General features: G+C 40.0%; 3 protein-coding genes and 1 pseudogene across 5 annotated transcripts; 2 read left to right on the forward strand and 2 right to left on the reverse strand.

The window, feature by feature from the left end:
- Positions 1 to 1,878: 1,878 nt before the first annotated feature.
- Positions 1,879 to 8,597, forward strand: LOC125188421 (two-component response regulator-like APRR1). 3 transcript variants are annotated; one of them, XM_048085253.2, is made up of 8 exons: positions 2,528 to 2,661; positions 3,527 to 3,636; positions 4,079 to 4,240; positions 4,318 to 4,451; positions 5,233 to 5,403; positions 5,694 to 5,802; positions 6,937 to 7,941; positions 8,038 to 8,597. In XM_048085253.2, the coding sequence occupies exons 2-7, from the start codon at positions 3,564 to 3,566 to the stop codon at positions 7,920 to 7,922; spliced, it is 1,635 nt and encodes a 544-aa protein (XP_047941210.1). In that variant the 5' UTR covers positions 2,528 to 2,661; positions 3,527 to 3,563; the 3' UTR covers positions 7,923 to 7,941; positions 8,038 to 8,597. The 3 variants fall into 3 exon arrangements, with proteins under 3 accessions (XP_047941209.1, XP_047941208.1, XP_047941210.1); XM_048085252.2 differs by lacking the exon at positions 3,527 to 3,636 and having other exon boundaries at positions 1,879 to 2,661; positions 4,327 to 4,451; XM_048085251.2 differs by lacking the exon at positions 3,527 to 3,636 and having other exon boundaries at positions 1,881 to 2,661.
- A 969-nt stretch (positions 8,598 to 9,566) lies between these two features.
- LOC125190543 (vesicle transport v-SNARE 13-like) lies at positions 9,567 to 12,197 on the reverse strand. The gene is made up of 6 exons (XM_048087872.2): positions 12,074 to 12,197; positions 11,666 to 11,782; positions 10,540 to 10,598; positions 10,269 to 10,457; positions 9,972 to 10,142; positions 9,567 to 9,884 (listed from the first exon to the last, which is right to left on the reverse strand). Exons 2-6 carry the CDS (start codon positions 11,757 to 11,759, stop codon positions 9,720 to 9,722), a joined length of 678 nt encoding a protein of 225 aa, XP_047943829.1. The 5' UTR covers positions 11,760 to 11,782; positions 12,074 to 12,197; the 3' UTR covers positions 9,567 to 9,719.
- A 120-nt stretch (positions 12,198 to 12,317) lies between these two features.
- LOC125186229 (putative xyloglucan 6-xylosyltransferase 5 pseudogene) lies at positions 12,318 to 14,033 on the forward strand (annotated as a pseudogene).
- A 1,000-nt stretch (positions 14,034 to 15,033) lies between these two features.
- Positions 15,034 to 17,755, reverse strand: LOC125189244 (Protein kinase superfamily protein). The gene has a single exon (XM_048086540.2). It carries the CDS (start codon positions 17,753 to 17,755, stop codon positions 15,266 to 15,268), a length of 2,490 nt encoding a protein of 829 aa, XP_047942497.1. The 3' UTR covers positions 15,034 to 15,265.
- Positions 17,756 to 21,160: the final 3,405 nt, after the last annotated feature.

The raw sequence follows: 21,160 nt of genomic DNA on the forward strand, positions 1-21,160 counted from the left end.
TTATTTTTCTCTATGGAATGCGTTCAACCTGTCTACACCTTTTTCTAAAGCCACCCCTTACTTATTTAACATATCTTTCTGGTTACATAGTTTAATTGAGTCTTACTATAAAAGGAATCAACTCAATATTTGAATAAGATAATCTATGGTTGGAGAAAGCAATTTGACAAATGGAAAAGGCATTGAATATTATTGAATCATCCAAACTTTTTCCCTGATTATTTTTGGAAGCTCAAGACAGGTCCAACTTTGAAGCAAGATACCAGATAACTTTTTGTTTTCAATTGAAGTTTTATAATCACCCAATCATATGTTACTTACAAGTTGCAAGTAAGACATTCTCATTAAAATTGTAGATTCACTGAAATAACTTATCCCTCAATTCGAATTATATTTTTGTTTTTTCCATGTAATCTTTCTTCTTGCCAATGATTGATTATGCTTTGAGTTATCTCATTCTCCTAGTCTTAATCAGTGAAGTTTTAATTGTCCCCACCAACTTGGCCAATCCCACTATCAATATACTAATAATCAATCTTAATCTTTAGTTGAAGTTTACCGTATTATCAATGGAGATTAACTAAGAGTGTCCACTATAGGGGAGCCGCGAGCCGCGGCTCCCTATAGTGACTGGGGTGGGCAGCCGCCGCGGGGGGGTGGACGTGGGCGCGCCACGATCGTGGCCCTCCTATTGTGTTGGCCACGAGCCGCGGGTCTCCATATTTTTTTATTTTTATTTTTTGAAATTCTATAAGTATACACATTTTTTTACCTCATTCCTACACAAATTCTATAAATATACCCGTTTTTAATTAAAATATACACAAAATGAAAAAAATAAATTATTTGGTGGCTTGGGCATGTCCACTGTAGTGTAAAACATGGGCGTTGGTGGCCCAGCCACGATTTTATGGCTTGGCCCGGCCAACTATAGTGGACACCCTAACTGCTTTAAGATCTAGCTGTCATCTAATCTTAATTTAATCTGTCACACAAGAATTATGTGACGGATCAAGTTGATTCGGCAAAAGTAAAATAAATTAAAGATAGTTAAAGGTTTTCAGGCGACTAGGAATAAGTCTTTTAATATATATATAGAGCCATAGAGTTAATTATGCATATTCTAGATTTCAATCCGATTCTTCAAATATGTGAATTGTGAAACATTTAATAAAAAAATTTCATTTTTTATTCTTTCGTATAATTTCTCAAAATAAACTAGAATATACATGTACAACTTTAGGCTTCCATGTCATATTTCCAACCCAAAAAAGTGCAGATCTATGCCATCTATGCAACTTTCTTGGAGGGCCATGATCTTTACATATATTTAAAAGGTCGAACCATATATAAACCTTTTAAAAAGCCATATATATTCCCTTTAAACTCGACTTGCCATGTCATCATTTTAGAACCAGATATTTTCAATATTTGCAAGGTTCGAATATCTTTGAAGACATGAAATCTGTGGGACAACTTTGGTATCTACACTTAAAATAATGAATACCAATTAATAATGAAAGATAAACTCGGTACCCATTTTGTCCCAAAACAATCTATCATGATTTAAAAAGATCTTAAAATATCTAGTGACACACCAATCAAAAAGAGCAAAAAATATCTAGTGGCATAACTCGGGCTACACAACATTAAATTCAATTTTTGTACTAGTAAAAATTAAAATTTGCGGACACAAAAATTGATGACCAATCACGGACCATAGGGCCCCACCAAAAAAACGAAATGCTTGCTCGAGTCTATCTTGATACACAGTCACAGCTCATCTCTCCGCTGACGTGGCATCTTTCTATCTCTATAATATCTCTCTTTTCCACTTTTTCACACCCGGGCCTTTCCTAAATTCCACGTCATCCATTTTCCTAACATGCGCCGAATGCGCACGATCTCCGCCCTCCATTCGAAATCAAGACGGCTGCCGTCACGCCAAATCGGGCCGCTCATTTTAGCACCCAGCACTAGCAGTTAGAGAGAAAAAGCGCCAATAAAATATCCGTATCTTCCTTTTTCGGTATTTTATTCTGAGCTTTTCGGCAACAAGCGAAGGAAATTCACTCTCACTTTACATATAAGTAATTTATGTGCGAAGGAAATGATATAGAAGTGTAGGTACTGGGTAGATTGGTGGGGGGCTAAAGTGCGCCGGATTGGGGACGGTGCCGACGTGGCGGCTTGGGTACCGTTGGATTGGGGTTGCCTATTTCAGCTGCTCGCGGAGCTTCCCTGCCATGATTGATTGCGAGAATTGTCAACTAGTTGATGAATTGACGCAGCTGCCTATTTGATTTTGACGTCGGAGGTGTTGGTTTGGTTTGTGATGATCTGGAGAAATCGAAGTTTGTGGTGGATTTTGGTGGTGTACTGTATTGGATTGGAGTAATTTTGACCTTTTTTTTTTGTCGGCGGTTTATCGATTGGGGTTTTTGAGGTGTGGGATGGAGTTACTCTAGCGCTTATTGTTTTAGGGGGCCCATTTCAACCCTAGTTCGTTATTGAGGCTGATAAGAGTGATGGAGAAGAGTGAGATGGGGAAGACCGGGGATGGGTTTATTGATCGGAGTAAAGTGAGGATTTTGTTGTGTGATAATGATGTGAAAAGTTCTGAGGAGGTTTTTACACTTTTGTGTAAATGTTCTTATCAAGGTTTTGATATGCTATTCTTCTTCTTTATTTGTAATTAATTGATTTCCTTATTGGTTGAAGTTTTTTTATGTGCTGTTTAGTAGATTATATACAGATTATTCTTGTTTGGATTATGTGTACTGCTATTTATGAAGTTTTATAGTTTTTTAATGATCTATGCTTGGTGATACCTATCTTTCATGGATCCAATGGATTAACAAAAGTTGCCTTTTGTGTTGTTTAGTAAGTCATATATTATACTGATGATTCTTATTTGGAATATGTGTACTGCTATTTATGCAGTTGTAAAGTTTTTTAATGATCTATAGTTGGTGATACCTATGTTTCATGGATCCAATTGATTAACGAAGCTGGAGTTTATTGTGGATTAAGAAGCATATGCAGCTCCTTTAATGGCTTTACGAGGGTAGTTTCGCTCTTATAGAAAATTGGCTTAATTGCCAATATGATGTGATGTAGATTTAGTCAAGGATGTAGGTTACTGCATTTAGAAGCCTGAGTTGTTCTAAGTCAATGTTGCAAAGATTTTAAATGTAAAATGCATTGATTTCCTCTGGGAATGCTTGATTAGACCCAATGAGTAAGTAATTGGAATATGTGTAACTGCATTCCTTAAGTTTCAGTACTTCAGTAAAACTTCCTGGCCGGCTAGATCACAACTTTACTTCCGTAACTGGATCTGAGCTGTCCCAACTGATTCCATGTGCTGAAACATGAGCCCAGCTGTTAGCTATATCAACCTCACAGAGCTCCTCCTTACTTTTATCACTTTCATCTTTGTCATAACAATTCACATGGAAAATATTGGAATTGTTTACGTAGAACTCATTCTAATTAACTTTTACATCATTTGTCACTTAATCAGTTGACGAAGATATAGGAGTTCATTCAACTCCGTGTATATGCAGTACTGCGCATCTCTACAATCGGTTGCTTTAGTACTACATTCTGGAAATTTTCTGAATCGTATCTGCAGTAAGGGTTTCTGTTCTTTTTTTATTGTCTATAAAGTTCCCATCAGACACGTATAACAGATGTCAGAAAATGAATTCAATTTGGTGATTGTTTGAGTAGAAAATGTGCTGCAAGTTCTTAATTATCGGATTCTTTTGTACCCTGAAAGGGGTTATTAGTGTAATTGGTGCCAGTTTCTCTGATGTTGTACCGTGATCTATAGTGGATTTTAGTAACTTAAGAGAAAGAATGAAGACAAGTTCACGATCTGTCTTAAGAGCTTGGAGGAACTTACTAGTTTTGAATTTTGGAACAGTTGCCAGATAAGAGTCTGACAAACTTGAGAAAAAAAAGCAAGGATCTAGTTATTGATTTTGGAAAGTTGACTTGATTTTTAATTTATATCATGCATTCAACCATCTGCGAATTTTGGGTGCTAAATGTAATGAATCTTTATTTTCAGTGACTGCTGTAAAGTCACCAAGACAGGTGATTGATGCACTGAATGCAGAGGGGCCTGATATAGATATTATTCTTTCTGAGGTAGACCTTCCAATGTCTAAAGGACTGAAAATGTTAAAATATATTATGAGGGACAAAGAGTTGAGACGAATTCCTGTGATAAGTAAGCATTCACTCTTTTCGTTACTCGTAGAGCTTTTAAAATATAAATATTTGAATCAAATTTAATTGTTTTGCTAGTGATGTCAGCTCAAGATGAGGTTCCCCTTGTTGTCAAGTGCCTGAAATTTGGAGCAGCTGACTATCTAGTGAAGCCATTACGTACAAATGAGCTGTTGAACTTGTGGACTCATATGTGGAGAAGAAGGAGAATGGTACATTACAATCTAGTATAAAGTACTATTTATACTTTTCAAAATTTCAACAAATTTACATTAACAGCTGTGCATGACTCTTTATTATTAATCATGGGCGGATCTACATGGTGTGTTGGTGGGGCATTTGCCCCTCCTCAAAAGTTTATACCAATGTTATTTTTCTTTAAATTTAAAAATTTATTTTAAATTCTCCTTTAAATTCCCCTTCTCATTACTATAAAATTAAAATTTGTTTATAATATATTTTTGCGCCTCCTCACATCAATTCCTGGCTCTGCCCCTGTTCTTAGTCATCTAGAAAACTTTCCCCTGCAAAGTGATATACTGAACAAATGAAGCGTAAATTCCGAGGTTTTACTATCTTGGCTCATGATGGGTCTACACCAGCTAGTGCCACTTCTGCTTTGTTGGATCCTTGGTGTGCATCAGTTACCCTTCACATACTACAAGAATAAACTCTTAGATAGGGATTAGGATTTAGATAGATGGTTGTTAAGTATAAACTTCATCATGCAAACCATGTTTATAGAACTAATTTGCCATCATTTTTAGGCATTTGTAAGACTTATCGTGCTACCATTCATGTATCGTGTTTAAAATCACTCTCTTTCTTTGCACCCAGGCTACCTTGAAGCAAGGTGTCGTAGTCATATTGTCAAATTTCCTATGCGGGGTGTTGTGTGCATAGATTGTGTTTTCTTTGAGAGTGTACATTAGCAATGCATTCCATAATGTAGTATTTAAACTATGATGTATCTGTCAACTTTTTCATCTGCAGCTTGGACTTGTGGAGAAGAACATCATAAGTTATGATTTTGATCTGGTGGTTTCAGACCACAGTGATGATGCTAACACCAATAGCACTACCTTATTTTCGGATGACACAGATGACAAGTCCCGAAAGAGTACTAACCCAGAGATGTGTGTCTCAACTCACCAAGAAGATGAGGTGAGTTTGAATGTATTGAAATCACCCTTAAAGTATACAATTCGCGACTTGTAGTTTTTCTAGCGGAACAAGTCAGCAGGGAACTTCTTTAGGTATAACTGAGGAGTAGTGATCTTGAGGGGAGATTATTTTGGTCAATCCAATATGATCTTGTAATGAAGAGCTTAAAATGATCAGAGCCTAATACTATATCAACATTACTTGCAGATTCAACTACCTTTTAGCTGCTTATTCTCAATTAAGATTTGATCCATATGCATTTGATTTGTCTTTGCATCTATAATTTTCAGATAGATACCACCACAACTGCTCCTATAGCTACTGTAGATGAGGCTCGGCGGGAGTGTCAGCCTGATGTGCCAGGAATAAGTGACAGGCGTACATATGAAATGAGGATAGGTGAACTGATCACATGATTTAATCATTTTGTGACTCGTTCAAGCTGCTTATCTTGTGCTCGTGTGTATGTGTGTGTATTTCAAGAATGAAGTCAAAAGTGTGTGTACGTGTGTATTTCAAGAATGAAGTCAAAAGTGTTTTTTCCTTGGGTTATTTGCACATATGAATCCTATGTGACTGTTAACTAAAAGCTGGAAGCATGGATCAAATAGTTACAGTGCCTGTTTCATTTGATATGTAGACCAGGAAAATTGTGGATCCCTCTGGTCCCGACTTTCTGGGGACCTCATTTTTGTAGGAATTAGTATACTGGTATTTTCATGATCATATGACAGCGATCTGGTAGTCCAAATGAAACTGGAAGATTTCTCTGCAACTTTTGCTGCTTGCCTTTTCATAACTAAGCAGTATCACAGGTTTTCCCAACCCTTGTCCTCCCTTTAGGGGGATCTTAAATGTTAAATCATTTTATTTCCGGACTGCTGAAAAATCTGAAGATGCTTTGCTATCATACATATTCTGGTCCTCTGGATGTGGCCAAACTGATGTTTCTGAAGTTTCCTGTGTAGATCATTAGCTATGGATGTGTTTCAGTCCTTCACAAAAATATGAAACTCACGTTCTTGTTCATGAAGCAGGTTGTTGATGTGTAATAGCTTCAAATACAATAAAGTTTTTATGCTCATGAAAGCAAATCCTGTCAAAGCTGCTTCAACTTAGAATTCTCTCTTTGTTTCACCTAAGGGTTTTTGGCTTATGCTCCTCCATCAATTTTCATATGCCATTATGATTCTGAATAAAGTTTTCAAGCAATTTATGCAACTCCAGTGCATTTACATGCTAGAGAAGTAGAACTGTAATTTTGAGTTTCTTTAATCTATTTCAGTCATGAACAGCTTTAATTGAGCTTAAGTTCTGGTTCTTTCCCCTCTTTGATAGTTTTCACAGCAATTTTAGTGTATGAGCTATCATTCATTGATTTCTTCTGGGTGCAGCACCATTGTATTCTTTTGAGTTATTTCTTGAGTATCTTACTGAGATTTTAAATGATTAAGGCTTGACCAGAGCAAGCTTTTGTTGAGTTTTCCTGTTCCCATATGACATTAGCCTAAATGTGCTTTTAAATTTCTTCAGGACAAATTTTACCTTTTTTAAGGAAGAATGAATTCAAGATAGGTGAATCATCTGCTTTCTTCACCTATGTCAAATCCAGCATATCCAAAAGCACAAACCATGGGTCTTCTTCTGTTCCTGAAAATACAGCTCAGCATGTGAGCTTTGTGGAGAATCACATACTGAATGGTGAAGTGGGTTTTAGCATCGAAGCAGAAAAGACCATACTGAATGGTGAAGTGGATTTGAGCGTCCAACGAGAAAAAACTCATGAGACCCTCGAAAACCAGTTGCCGCCAGATGAACAACCAAGCAGTAGTAGTGCTCCTGAATCGTTTATTATGGACAGGTCATGCACTCCTCCTAAATCACTGGATATATCTCAACAGAGGAACTCAAAGGAGTTCTCTCAGGAGCATATGCATTTAGGAAATGATTCTCCTAATGATGTGACTGGATCTTACCCATATCCTTATTACATGTCTGGAGTAGCAAATCAAGTGCCCATGTCATCAGCATCTATGTATCCTAAGATCAACCACGATATAAGCAACCGTGCTAATTCTGCTTTGATTCCTCAGTACAATCATGTTCCACAATGTCCTCCTCACATCCCTGGAATGGCATCTTATCCTTACTACCCGTATGGTATATGCTTACAACCAGGTCAAATGCCTAGTCCACATCCATGGCCATCATTTGGAAATTCTACGTCCAGTGAAGTGAAGTTAAGTAAAGTTGACCGTAGAGAGGCGGCACTGTTGAAGTTTAGGCAGAAACGGAAGGAAAGATGCTTCGACAAGAAGATCAGGTATGTGAATAGGAAAAAACTAGCAGAGCGTAGACCTCGTGTAAGGGGCCAGTTTGTGAGGAAGGTGAATGGTGTTGACGTGGATCTTAATGGCCAACCTGAAGATGATGAGGAAGAAGGGGAAGAATATGATGAGGATGATCAAACTGCTAATATGGAACTTTCACACGAGGATGGTGTGTCCATGTGCCAATAATGATCCTTACCCAATGAAGGTACTCGGTTTGTAAATTGTAATGGTTTTCTCTCTCTTGCCATTACATATCCTCACCTTACCATTCACTTGCGTATTTAATCACTTTGTAATGCAGCCTGCAGAAACAGAAAGCATGCGGGTCTTGTTGCTCACTGTTGATTAGTACAGATAACATGTGACAGATCCTCTCCGATCATCACCAAATGGTTTTGCATTCATCTTTGAGATCTTCCACGTGTAATCATAAAAGATAAATATCTCTGGACATGAAGGTAGGAGTACGTAGAGCTATTCTTGGAGATTCTCGTTGGGTCTGGGCTGAGGAGACGATTTGTGGATTTCTGCAAGTTCTTTAACTGTCTCTCATTGGATTCTCGAGATTGAGGAAAAAGGTAAAGTTAGATATATCATATCTGGATTAATTTCCAACAGCGACACTTACAGACCGCTTATATTTTAGCTGAAACTATTGCCATCCTACCCACAGTGGATGATATATAAGACCCATTTCTGAAGTGCTAAGGGTATCTTTACCATGAGAATTTAGCTATGACTTCCCTTTTACATGACTTGTTTCTAAATATAACAAAATTTGTGTTGTGTTTGTTTGCTACATATGTTTTGATATGGTTGATACAGAATAAGATATTCTATATAGTAGAGAGCTACATACCCCCCAGGCTGTCAAGACTCCCATTATAATGTTGATGCAACTTCATGTGCTACTATCATTTAAGGGTCAGTTTGGTAGGGTAGATAACTCATCTATTTTTTTGCTAGGGTAGATAACTCATCTATTTTTCCTTCTTAGAGTTATCTGGCCTAAAATATGTGTTCTTATCATGTTTTACCTTATCGACCTCCCCTACCAAACGTCCCTAATTAGATAGGTTTATCATTTAGTTAGTCTTTCTCTCTTTCTTTATTTATTTATATACTGTATGTAGATGGTTTTATTCATCCGTAACTGGTTAGGAGTGCATGCAAGAATCAGCAAGAAATCGAGGATGCTAATTTTGATATAATTGTACCTCTGCATATGGAAGTCATTCACATACACTTTAGTCTCTTCAACTCTAGTTTCAAAATTTTAGAGCTTGAACTGTTAGTTGTTTCTTGTTTTTTTCCTTGTTTTATTGATAATCAATAATGGTTTTCCATCCACATTGTAATGACTTGAACTTCTAGCCTATTGGTTTGAAATTTGAATAAAGCGTCTTACCAACCGAGTTACATTTAATTTATACTCATTCTGTTTCCTAAAAATAGAAATTCTTTCTTTTTTTTGGTATGTTTCCTGGAAATAGAAACTTAACCCCACAATCCGCTCTCCTCTTATTTCTTACTTTACCCATTTTTTTCTCTTTTGTTTTTACTTTATCAATTAGGCATTAAAATTCGTATCGTTTCTAAAGTTCCTATTTTTAGGAAACGGGAGGTGGTAAGTCTTATTTGCTTCAAAGCAAAGTACTAGTACTCCTACTTTGCTAACCAAGTTTTTTGTTCGCGGCCAAATAAGTCAAATCACTTTTTGACCCATATCAACTTTAATATTCACAATTATCCTGCTTTGAAACGTCGTCATTTTACAAAGAATACTAAAAATGAAGTAGTTATTGAAATGTTTGAAAGTGTCGTAAAAAATGAAAAATAAATCAAGAGTACTGATTTATTGTCGATCAAAACAACTCAGAGGATGAGATATACAATCAGATCAGTTTTGCGATAAAAATAAAACACACAATAATCCAAACCTCAGCATAGAGATGATAACCAAAAACATACATACTCTTGAAATCATGAAGACGAGCGGCGTGTCAACTTGAAGTAGAGAATCACAAATATGGCGATTACTAATAGCACAATGATAGTGCCGATGATATATTTGTTTCTGCTCATTCTTCTTGATATGTTGGTCAGAATCTTTTTGCTCCGCCCGATGTTATCATCCACCCCATGAAGCTGCAAAAAGTAGTCATACACATCATTTTATCTCGAGTAGACAGTTTCACCTAAAGGAGGCAGACCAGACACGAACACGAGCCTTACGGTGTTATGTGCCTGTAGGAGGGATTGGCGTTGCTGGTGCAAATCATGAAGAATTGAGACTCCGAGCTCCTCAGTTTCAAGCATTGTTTTCCGACCTTCCCTGATCCTGTCGCTCGACTTACCTAATCTTTCAGTTGTCATCAGTAGCCTTGCTCGCTGATCTGCTGACGCCTGGATAATCGAGCAATAAATTAGAACGCAGTTACATACCCGGGCTGAATACCGATATAAGCTAACTCGGGCGTAATTTTGAATGCTCCTTTAGCAATACTAGAAGAACAATGGAAAGATCAGTACCGTCAATGTGTCTGCCATTCCTGATTCCAACAAGTCATCCCGAGCTCCTTGGTTGGCATTACCCAACGTGATCCTTTTCACTTCTGATTTTAAATTGTTCAAATCTGTTTTGTACTCTCTCAGCTTGACAAGAAGCGTGGCTTTCACACTTGCGGACAAGCTCCTAGCTTCTAGATCCATTTTATGTATCTTGGATGTTAAGCACAAGTTGGACATTAGTATAGAGTCAAAGGGCATAAGGATCGTTATTCATATGAAGTGAACCAATTACCAGTGCATCAGCATCTTCTAATCCTCCTGCAACTTCGGATACTTTCTGCTTCTTTTGTTCTGTGATCGGGGACATTAAACCAATATCAGCAGCAAATGGAAGTGAATGAATTACATGCTTTAAGAGAACTATAGTCGAGTGTCTTAAACAAGAGATAAGCCCATCATCCGTGAAGTGATGGCTAATTGTTTGTAACACCTCCTAAGATATAAAAGCTTCAAGGACAGTCTAGCATATGGTTTTGACTGTGAAGGAAAACTAAAAACAACTTACAAAGCTACATCAGTCCTTGTCCAAATTAGCTTGAGATTGTCAACTGGAGGATTCCATTTTTGTCCCAAATATGATACAAATACTGGAATACTTAAATGGTAATTGCACTGTATGTAATAGATTACTGAAGCAACCAATGTTTCTAGATACTTTTTGCAGCTATTATTCATCAGCTTGCCTAAAAAAAAGATCATCATAAAATTGTGCACATGATATTTCCATTTTTCCTTTCCTATGCTCAACTATTCAAGCAGGTTAATGAGTTCTCTTTACAAAATGATTCTACTCAAATAATTGCAACGTTAAGTAAAATCCAAAAATCGGCAAATGGATCGAGTAGCCTCTCAACTTCTGCCTCTTGGTGTGATCTTAATTAAGAAAGTATTACAGGCATCCTGATCCACATCCTCAAACACTCCCCAATAGCATTTTCCCCCTAGATGAAGTTAAGAACCACCCAATCATCATGATAATAATACACCTTGATAAAGTCAATCTTAAACACCACGAACCAACTATCCTCCATTTGTGATAAATGAGTCCAGTTACATAGTGTTCTTTATGGGTACCATCACATATTATAGTGTTCTGATCCATTTTATTTTGTAATATTTCTTAAGTGAGTCCAGTCACATAGTTATATCAAACTGGCAATGTGATTATCATCCTAGATTCACCTAGAAGCAGCTGTCCTCTGAAAAAATGGTGTGCTATATGCCTTTTTTCATCATAGAGATGCACAGACATTAAAGATCAGACTTATCACTGGTTATCATGGCATAACAATCTAACTGATAAAACTGAATGTAAAGTCTAACAAGAAACTCAAAGATGACTGGAAATAGTGTCTCACCTCCATTAAGGACACTAGCTGCAGTAATCTTTTTCGAAAGATTAGCAGATATCTCACAGTATTGCCGCTCATATCCTTCAAATACCTGACTCATCTTTTGACCCTCAACAAAATCTCCTGCAATCCACAACAACAATGCTCAATTCCAAAAATAATCCTACGCCACACTGATTCTCATTTCAAATATTTCCACAGACATCCGATCAATAGCCATTATCAACTAATTCTAGTTTCTTAAAATTTTACTCCTCACTAATTCCGTCAATACCACTATCTACCAATCCTGCTCGCCAATTTTCAGATATCGCTCGCATCACTGATTCGATCGACATAAGCCATCAACCATTCGGAATTCGAGAATGTGAAATGAGGAGCGGCATTAAATTTCGATCAATCGAGACGATTTACCTTAGGTTGATCGGATCGCCGGAAAATAGCAGGCAATGATCGCAGGAAGCACTGTTGAATTTGATGGAACAATCTAAATGTGGAAGTGTGATTGCCCAATACAGCCCGGCCACGTCAAACTTGAAAAGACGAAAGTACCCTTACCGCTCCACGTCGGATGCACAAATTTCATTTATTCAGGTATAAATTTTACTTATATTAAGCTGAGAATCAATTATGAATTCAAACAACCCGCGCAGTCGCGCTCATTCCTCTCCTCCTCTCCATCATCATTCAATTTTCACAACAAACCCTCAAAAAGCCACCCTTCATTTCCCCAAAGTCCCAATCTACACATTCATGCGACCTGAATTTCTATGTTTCTGCATTCATGATTTCCTGCATTGCCATTTCTACACAAACAACAAACATACCGGCATTGAATCGGTGTTGATTCTTCCCAGCCAATGGCTGCGGATCCCACGCATTCCGCTCAGAAGCGGAGCTTCACAATTCTCCCCCAAACTACCTCCGATGACAGCGACGCCGCCGGCTCCCGCGGCCGCAACCTCCCGAAGGGACGGCGCGGCGATCGAAAATTCAGCAACATCAGAATAACAATCATCTGCGGATTCGTCACCATTCTCGTCCTCCGCGGCACAATCGGCCTCAGCAACCTCGTCTCCCTCGAAGCCGACGCCGAGAGCCGATACCTAATCGAAGAAACCAACCGAATCGTCTCCGCAATCCGCTCCGACGACGATCCGACCGATTCCGACGACGCTTCCTCCCAAAATTCCCCCAATTCCAGCTCAACCTTCAATTTAGGCCCTAAAATAAAAAATTGGGACCTAGACAAGAAGCTATGGCGTCGCCGGAACCCTCAGTTCCCGTACTTCATCAACGGCCGCCCCAAAATCTACCTCGTCACCGGCTCGCCGCCGAGCCCGTGCGAGAACTCCATCGGCGACCACTACCTCCTCAAGTTTCTCAAAAACAAGATCGACTACTGCAGGATCCACGGGATCGAGCTCGTTTACAACACCGCGCATTTGGATAAGGAGATGTCCGGCCACTGGGGGAAACTGCTCCAGATTCGGCAGCTGATGGTGGCGCACCCGGAGGCCGAGTGGATTTGGTGGATGGACAGCGACGCACTTTTTACGGATATGGTCTTCCAGATACCTTTTCATAGATACCGGAGTTCGAATATGATCATACACGGCTACCCAGACATGCTCTTTAAAGAGAAGTCGTGGATAGCCCTAAACACTGGCAGTTTTCTGTTAAGAAACAGCCAGTGGTCATTGGACTTACTGGACGCCTGGGCCCAAATGGGGCCCAGAGGCCGGCCTCGTGAGGAGGCTGGAAAAATCCTAACAAGTAGTCTAAAAGGGCGGCCTGCGTTGGAGGCGGATGACCAGTCTGCACTGATATACCTACTTATCTCCCAGAAGGAGCGATGGATGAAAATGGTGTCGATTGAGAGTTCGTATTGTTTACACGGGTTTTGGGAGAGTTTGGTGGACCGATACAAGGAGATGATGGAGAAGTACCGGCCGGGCTTTGGGGACGAGAGGTGGCCGTTAGTGACACATTTCGTGGGGTGTCGGACGTGTGGGAGAAATGGGGATTACCCGGTGGAGAGGTGCTTGAAGAGCATGGAGATGGCTTATAACTTTGCGGATAATCAGGTCTTGAATCTCTACGGTTTTAGGCATCGGGGATTGGTGAGCACTAATGTTAAGCGGGTTAGAAATGAGAGTGTTACACCTTTGGCGGATGTAGATAAGTTTGGTATTCGAAATTCTTTGCGCGGTAATAAAAGTTGACTAATTCACCAACTATTTCAAACCGTCATGTAAATTGTAACCGTAGTTTGTCGTTGGATTTTCAATCAAGCTTGAGTGTTGTGTAGGAATGGGAAAATGGCATTTCTCTTCTTGTAGTCGCTTTTGGGGTTATTTAAGAGGGACAATGTTTGTAGGTCAGACCAATCGGAGTAGTATGCTATCTTTACTTTATCTTAGCTTAGTCTTCACTGAATCTGGAAACATACGAAAATTTGGCAACATTGTATCTTCATAGGATATGGATCCTCTGATGTGCTGAAATGCACAGCAAGGCTGCTGCCTCTCACAAGGAAATAAAATAATCAAATATAATACTCCCTCCATCCCAGATAATTCGACCCAGTATTCCATTTCAGGCCGTCCCACATAATTTGTCCCACTTCACTTATACTATTTTTGGTAGTGGGCCTCATATTCCACTAATTCATTCATACTCACATTTTATTATAAAACTAATACTTTAAAAGTAGACGCATATCCCACCAACTTTTTCAACTCACTTTCCATTAGATTTCTTAAAGTCCGTGTCGGGTCAAAGTGTCTCAAATTATCTGGGACGGATGGAGTATTATTTTATTTCTTTGTGAGAGGCAGCAGCCCCTGCTATGCATTTCAGCACAGGATCCATATCCATCTTCATATTTGGATGATCGATTTCCAATGCATGACTGAATTGATTAATTTGTGAGAATCATAATATTGGAGTGGCAATTTTACAAAATCCATATGAGCTCAATTGAAATATAACCTTATGTAGTGGCTCACATTTAATTTGCATAAAGGAACAACGCGTACAGCCACGTGCTAACATACGCTGGCGCATTCAGATCCCTACTCATGATAGTGCTCGAGGAATGAAGGATAAGAAACATGAAGCAAGCTTTAGCATGGCCCTGAGCGAGCTTAATAAAAAGAAAGACAATATCACATCAATTGTGACCGAATCATGTCATGCAAGTGGTCTCTATTGGAAAGACGCGCTTATGAGAAAGAGCATGGAGATGGATAGATCATTATGACTATCTTTCGATCTTCTTGTCCTTTCTCATAAGCGCATATATCTTTCTAACTATATATGACACTTGCATTACATGTCTTTTTCTCGATCAAGGAAGAGAGGGGGATGAATTTTAGCTGGGAACGGAGGGAGTACTAAATTCCGCATGATCATCACACATCAATATTGCCAGATATTCAAAGTTAACAACTTAAATAAGATCATTAAACAATCTTCATGAAACATTTGAAGAAGATTGCATGAAATTACATAATTAGAAACTCCAAAGATACATCCTATGTTAAACAAAGAAAAAACACATGAGGTGAAGAAGATTGCATGAAACCAAAACCAAACTACACCTCATCTTGCATGACAACTCTCAAGAAACACAGGAGAAGCCCCAACCACCCCCGAATCATCGCTCATCATCCCCACCACCACCTCCCCCTCTCCCTCCCCTCCACCGCCACCAGTCTTCTTCTCCTCCGCCCCCTGCAGCTGCAGCGCGTACTCAATATTCCACAGCACATCCCCCATCGACGGCCGGTCCACCCCATACTCCGCAAGACACTTCTCCGCCGTCTCCACATACTTAATCAGCGAGTCCTTCCCAATCGTGCCCGCAATCACCGGATCCACGATCTTCTCCGTCTCCCCCCTCGCGTGCTGCTGCTTCGCCCACTCCGCCAGATTCACCTGCTCCCGCGGCAGCGCCGGGTCCAGCGCCGCCCTCGCGCACAGCACCTCGAACAGCACCACCCCGAACGAGTACACGTCCGACTTCTCCGTCAGCTGCTGCCTCCTGAAGTACTCCGGGTCCAGGTACCCGAAGCTCCCTTTCACCGCCGTGCTAACATGCGTCTGGTCCAGCGACGCCGGCCCCACCTTCGACAGCCCGAAATCGGACACCTTAGCCAGCAGATTCTCATCTAGAAGGATGTTTGTAGTCTTGACGTCGCGATGAATGATTCCCTGGGTTGACCCAGTGTGGAGGTAATGCAGGCCTTTCGCTGCGCCTATGCATACCTCCAGCCTCTGCCTCCACGTCAGTGGAGGCAGAGCCGCGGGGCCGTACAGGTGGTCCCGCAGCGGGCCGTTGGACATGTACTCGTAGACAAGAATCATCTCTGACTGCTCGTCGCAGTAGCCAATGAGAGATACTAAATGTCTGTGCCTCAGCTTCGACAAAAGCTGGATCTCTGTCTGGAACTCGTTGATCCCCTGAGCGGAAGACGGATTGCCTCTTTTTATGGCGAGCTTGGTGGCTCCGCCATCGATCTCGCCTAGGTATACCTTTCCGAAACCACCAACTCCAACGACTGATTTCTCGTCGAAATTCTTGGTTGCCTCCTTGAGCTCGTTCAAGCTGAAGAACCTCCCGAGCTGGTTGAGGCCGCCGGAGATGGTGGAGAAGGTCGTGCTCTTGCTCTTGCTCGACATGAAGCTGCATTGGCTGGAGTTGAGCGGGAGCAGCCACGACGAGAACGTCTTCTGCTTCTCGTACCCTCTCGGCTTCCTGCACCATCGGAAAGAGGCAAAAAGGAGCAGAAGCGACGCTACCGCACCTAGCGCTAGCCCGACACCCGCCGCGACTCTCATCACGGAGCTCTGCCCGTGTTTCTTCCCATCCGCAGAGAAAAGTCCGTCGAGACTGCCGGCGGAGTTGCTCATCTTCATCACCTCGAGGCCGTTTAAAATGGCGTTGGGGAGGGCGGAGATGACGTTGGAGGTGGGCCCCACCTGGACTACGACGCTCCCGTTGGTGATGGCGGAGGCGTTGAGCACGAAGTCCTTGTAGTAAGGTATCGCTAGGCCGGAGGTGAGAGCGGAGAGGTCGAAATTGGCGGCGCCGGTGATTCCGTTTATGTAGACGTTAAAGTAGAGCTCGTTGAGGCCTTTGCTGACTATATCGCAGAAATGGAGCCTGATTAAATACGAGAAGCTTGGATCAACGCTCATTTTCCAAGTCAGGTTGAAATTCGGATCGGCGGTGGAGGAGTCCGCCATCTGATCCGCCGTCGCGTAGACGGAATACGGGGCGGTGAGAGGGGTGGCGCCGCCCTTGGGGTAGGTGATCGTGTCGGTGGGGACGGACACGTTCCTGGCGCCCTCCGGGAGGGCGAGGTACGCGTCCGAGGGGAGCCAGGTCCGGGAGAGGGTGTCGTTTTTGGGGGTGACGAGGTGGCCGCCGACGTTGAGGCGGTAGGAGACTTCTAAGGAGTGTTTGTTGACGCCGGAGAATTCGCCGGCGGGAGACACGGCGGCGGCGGTGTCGGGGATGAGGTCGTCCGGGGCGGAGACTAGCTCGATGGCGTTGATGAAGGCGGCGGAGTTTTTCATGGGGGAGAATTTGAGGGTGAGCTTGTCGGAGGTGGCGTTGATGAGGTATTCTTTGATGATGGTTTTGGAGGTGGCGGCGGAGAAGCCATGCAAAAGGACGGTGTCGTCGGTGGTGACGGTGAAGGTGGCGGAGGTGAGGTTGTAGGTGGGGTGGGGGAGGGGGTAGAAGTGGAGGCGGATCCAATGGAGGCCGGGTTTGGAAATCAGGAATCGGTACATGGAGAGGTGGTGGAAGATTCTGGCGGTGGCGTACAACGACGGCGAAGAGATGTTGGGAAGAGAAGCTAGAATGTCTTCATCGGTGGATAGGTAGGAGGAGGATTGGGGGTCGGATTTGAAGGCTCTGCCGTCGTCGAGAGGGGTGGAATCCGGTGATCCGCAGTTGATGAGGTAGTTATCGGCGGGGGTGAAGGAGGAGGAGGAGGGTTTTGCGGCGGCGTTGGTGAGGAGGAGGAGGAGGAGGAGGAGGAGGAGGGGGATGGGAATGGGAATGGGAGGAGGGCGGGCCATTTTGGCGGTGGTGTGAAAAGAGTTGGTTTAGTTTATGAGAGAGTAGAAATGGGAGTGTTTTTTAGAGGTGGGAATGATTGTTGGGAGCATGTTGGGAGAACGTGCAATCTTGTAATCACAAAACAAGGGTTGTTTAATTTCAAGAGAAGACTTTCTTTGTGTTATGAAGGAATCAAAGACAGTTTATTGGATTGCATTTTTAATCAATTGGAATGGAATATATGGAAATTGAGAAATTCAAACGCGTATCCAGCTGGGAAGAGATAAAGGATTAGTTTATGATTTGACTTGTTAGGTTTCATCTTCTATGGTGTAATCTCAAATTTTGTTGAGGACAAAGAGCCACATTCGATGCCGGGAATTGGGTTTAATTTTGTAGATAGTATATCTCAACGACTCTTTGTAATATTAGTTAGTATATAGTATTAGTGTGATTTAGGTATTACAGTTATTAATGGTTCATAATTCTTATGTTTTCACATCATTTTATCAACTCAAGTACATAAAAATCAAGCATAACCTATTTTCCCACTCATCTACGCATTTGTTAGAGATTGTATTAAAAAAGAAACATTTGTGAGCAATTCTAATTTTTTCCAGACTCGATTATAAGAAATTGCTTGACTTTATAAAAGAAAGTGGATAAAAAAAAGTTAGTGGAATACGAGTATATTAGTTTTATAATAAAACGTGAATGAAATGATTTAGTTGGATCTGAAGTCAACTTGTCAAAAATAGTAAAAGTATATTTAATGGCATACAAATGAAATAGTATTAGATTTTTAGATTTTGACATTAAATTTTTCAATTTAATATTTTTTGTATTAAATTTTTATATTTTTATGTAATTTTCGATTTTTCAGATCAGATTTCGTAATTCAAATTTTGATTATTCGAATTCAGAGATTTAGATAATGTATATCGGATCGGATTTATTTTTCATAAAATTTCAGATTTTCTGATCAGATCGGATTTTTCTCCGAACGCTCACCCCTACATCAAATGTTACAATGTGCTACAAATCAAAATAACTAGTAACCCACAATGATTATTTTAAAAAAACACCATTTTTTTTAAAAGCATCTTAAAAACAATGAACATATAGACAATTTTTACCGACTTATACACGTAACACACGTGAGTTGGGGCAGCACCTGGGCAGATTCAAATAAATGCAAGATCTAGTAGCTACAAAACTATAGGCTTTCAAACATAAAATTGTTTCTAGATACATAAATTTGTCCTTCAGTTTTTATGTGTGGCTCCAAAGAGAGAGACTCATGCATTCATATGGCTTCCTAAAATGCAATTGAAGTACGATTTTGCTCATCAATGCGAAAACAACACAACGTCACGCTGTAACAAAATTTTCCTTACATTTTCCCTGAATCATGGTGAATCTTTGTCCACAGTGACTGCTCTGTTTATCTAAAAATGGTACTCTATAAATGAACATGCCAGAAAATGATGATCATTTTAAGTAGGGATAATTTCTTACTAATGTTTTTATTGCATTAAAATAATACTCCCTCCGTCTCAAGATAAGTGACCTACTTCTTTTGGGCACGGGATTTAAGGAATGGTATTTAAATAAGTTAAAGTGGAGAGAGTAAAGTATAAGAGAGGAAAAAGTAGAGGAGAGAAGAGAGAATAAAGTAGGTGGAAAATAAAGTAAGAGAGATGATTTTTTGCTAAAAATGGAAATAGGTCACTTATAGTGGGACATCCCAAAAAGGAATACAAGTCACTTATCTTAGGACGGAGGGAGTATAATTTTTTGGGTGCTTTCTTCCCCTGGATTCACTTTATGCTAAAATCAAAATAACAAACTCTTTTTACTGTGACAGTAGTAAAACGGCTCAAAAAAGTAGAACTTAACTTTATTTGATTCCTGCTGCCAAGCAAAAAAAAAACATTTTGTTTTTAGAAGTATTTGAAAATCACTTTATGCTACTACATTTTACTATTCCAGTGTGATGAATAGTTGTTACTTATATTGAGCAAATTTCATTTACATTGACCATTTTTACAAAGAATCCAAATAGATAAGGGTGACATAAATTTAAGAAAGTCTTAATACTATTTCCTTCAGGTAGATGAAATGCAACTGTATTACACACACATGTTACATACCTATATTTATGCAGAAGTGAAGTTCTACTGAACAAGAGTAAAAGTTAAAATTGGTCTTAAACATATGGTCATTTTATATTTTTGGTGTTAAACATTATCTTTTAGATTTTTTGGTTCTGAACATATAGAAATTTGATCATTTTGGTCATCCGTTAATATTTCTGTTAAAAACTAACGGTCAATGAGTTTAATCCCGATTTTGACCAAATTAAACTTTTAATTTTAATTTTTTACCCCCTAATTAATTCCCTAATTATTTTTATAAATATTCTAAACCCATCATCACCACCCCCGAAGAGCGAACACGATCCACTCCTGCTTCTTCGCCACTCCAGAAAAAACCCACCAAAACCATGGGGTTGTGCCGCTGATGCTGCGGCGGCGGAATGTGGTGTGGATTTTGGGGATTCTGAGCTGGTGGTAAATTGTGGTGGAGCGACATTTCTAGCCCTAACATATTAGGCTGCAAATTTGAGTAAATCCCACTCGATTCCATCCAAAAACTTAAAAAGATCCAATTTTTCACATAAATATAGCGTCAAACTAGGAAATTAAGAACAATGAATGGAACAAATAGTGATTGACCAGATTCTTGATTGATGCTGACCGCGTTTCTAATTCAGTATTGTGATAAGTAGAAAAGATCAAGAAAAGGGGAAGATAAGGAGAAGTGGTTTTGGTAGTACGAAATCAGGGGAATGCGATATGTATAGAAGGGGAGAATCGGAAATCATCATAATGTGGGCGTTTGTGGAGAAATCAGGGTAAGGAGCAGACGGTTTTGGTGGAAGAGAGAAAAACAACTATTTGCCCATGGTGACGATGGGTTTAGAATATTTATAAAAATAATTATGGAATTAATTAGGGAGTAAAAAATTAGAATTAAAATTAGGAAGAGAGAAAAACAACTATTTGCCCATGGTGACGATGGGTTTAGAATATTTATAAAAATAATTATGGAATTAATTAGGAAGTAAAAAATTAGAATTAAAAGTTTAATTTGGTTAAAATCGGGATTAAATCTGTTGACTGCTAGTTTTTAACGGAAATGTTGACGGGAGGACCAATTGTAATCCGATTTGAAATGTGCAGAACCAATTGTGATCCGAATTGAAATGTGCAGGACCAAAAAATCCAAAAGATAATGTTTAGAACAAAAAACGTAAAATAACCATATGTTCAGGACTAATTTTGGCATTTACTTACTAAACAATATAGCAAAAAATTAAATTTTTAGGACATTGTGCCGATTCTGCTGTGTCATTGCTTAGG

The sequence above is a fragment of the Salvia hispanica genome, chromosome 5 (assembly GCF_029641045.1).
Source record: "Salvia hispanica isolate PSC_SH4W2 chromosome 5, Shi_PSC_v1, whole genome shotgun sequence".
Lineage (NCBI taxonomy): Eukaryota > Viridiplantae > Streptophyta > Magnoliopsida > Lamiales > Lamiaceae > Salvia > Salvia hispanica.

Bases quoted from the DNA above. Each gene is read 5' to 3' on its own strand.
- LOC125188421 (XM_048085251.2), top strand. From the start codon at position 2,529: ATGGAGAAGAGTGAGATGGGGAAGACCGGGGATGGGTTTATTGATCGG. The intron at 5,404-5,693 runs GTGAGTTTGAAT...TATAATTTTCAG, and splicing joins CAACTCACCAAGAAGATGAG to ATAGATACCACCACAACTGC. The intron at 5,803-6,936 runs GTGAACTGATCA...AAATTTCTTCAG, and splicing joins TACATATGAAATGAGGATAG to GACAAATTTTACCTTTTTTA.
- LOC125190543 (XM_048087872.2), bottom strand. From the start codon at position 11,759: ATGAGTCAGGTATTTGAAGGATATGAGCGGCAATACTGTGAGATATCT. The intron at 10,458-10,539 runs GTAATTGGTTCA...TTAACATCCAAG, and splicing joins TAGAAGATGCTGATGCACTG to ATACATAAAATGGATCTAGA. The intron at 9,885-9,971 runs GTAAGGCTCGTG...TACTTTTTGCAG, and splicing joins TCCTACAGGCACATAACACC to CTTCATGGGGTGGATGATAA.
- LOC125189244 (XM_048086540.2), bottom strand. From the start codon at position 17,755: ATGGCCCGCCCTCCTCCCATTCCCATTCCCATCCCCCTCCTCCTCCTC.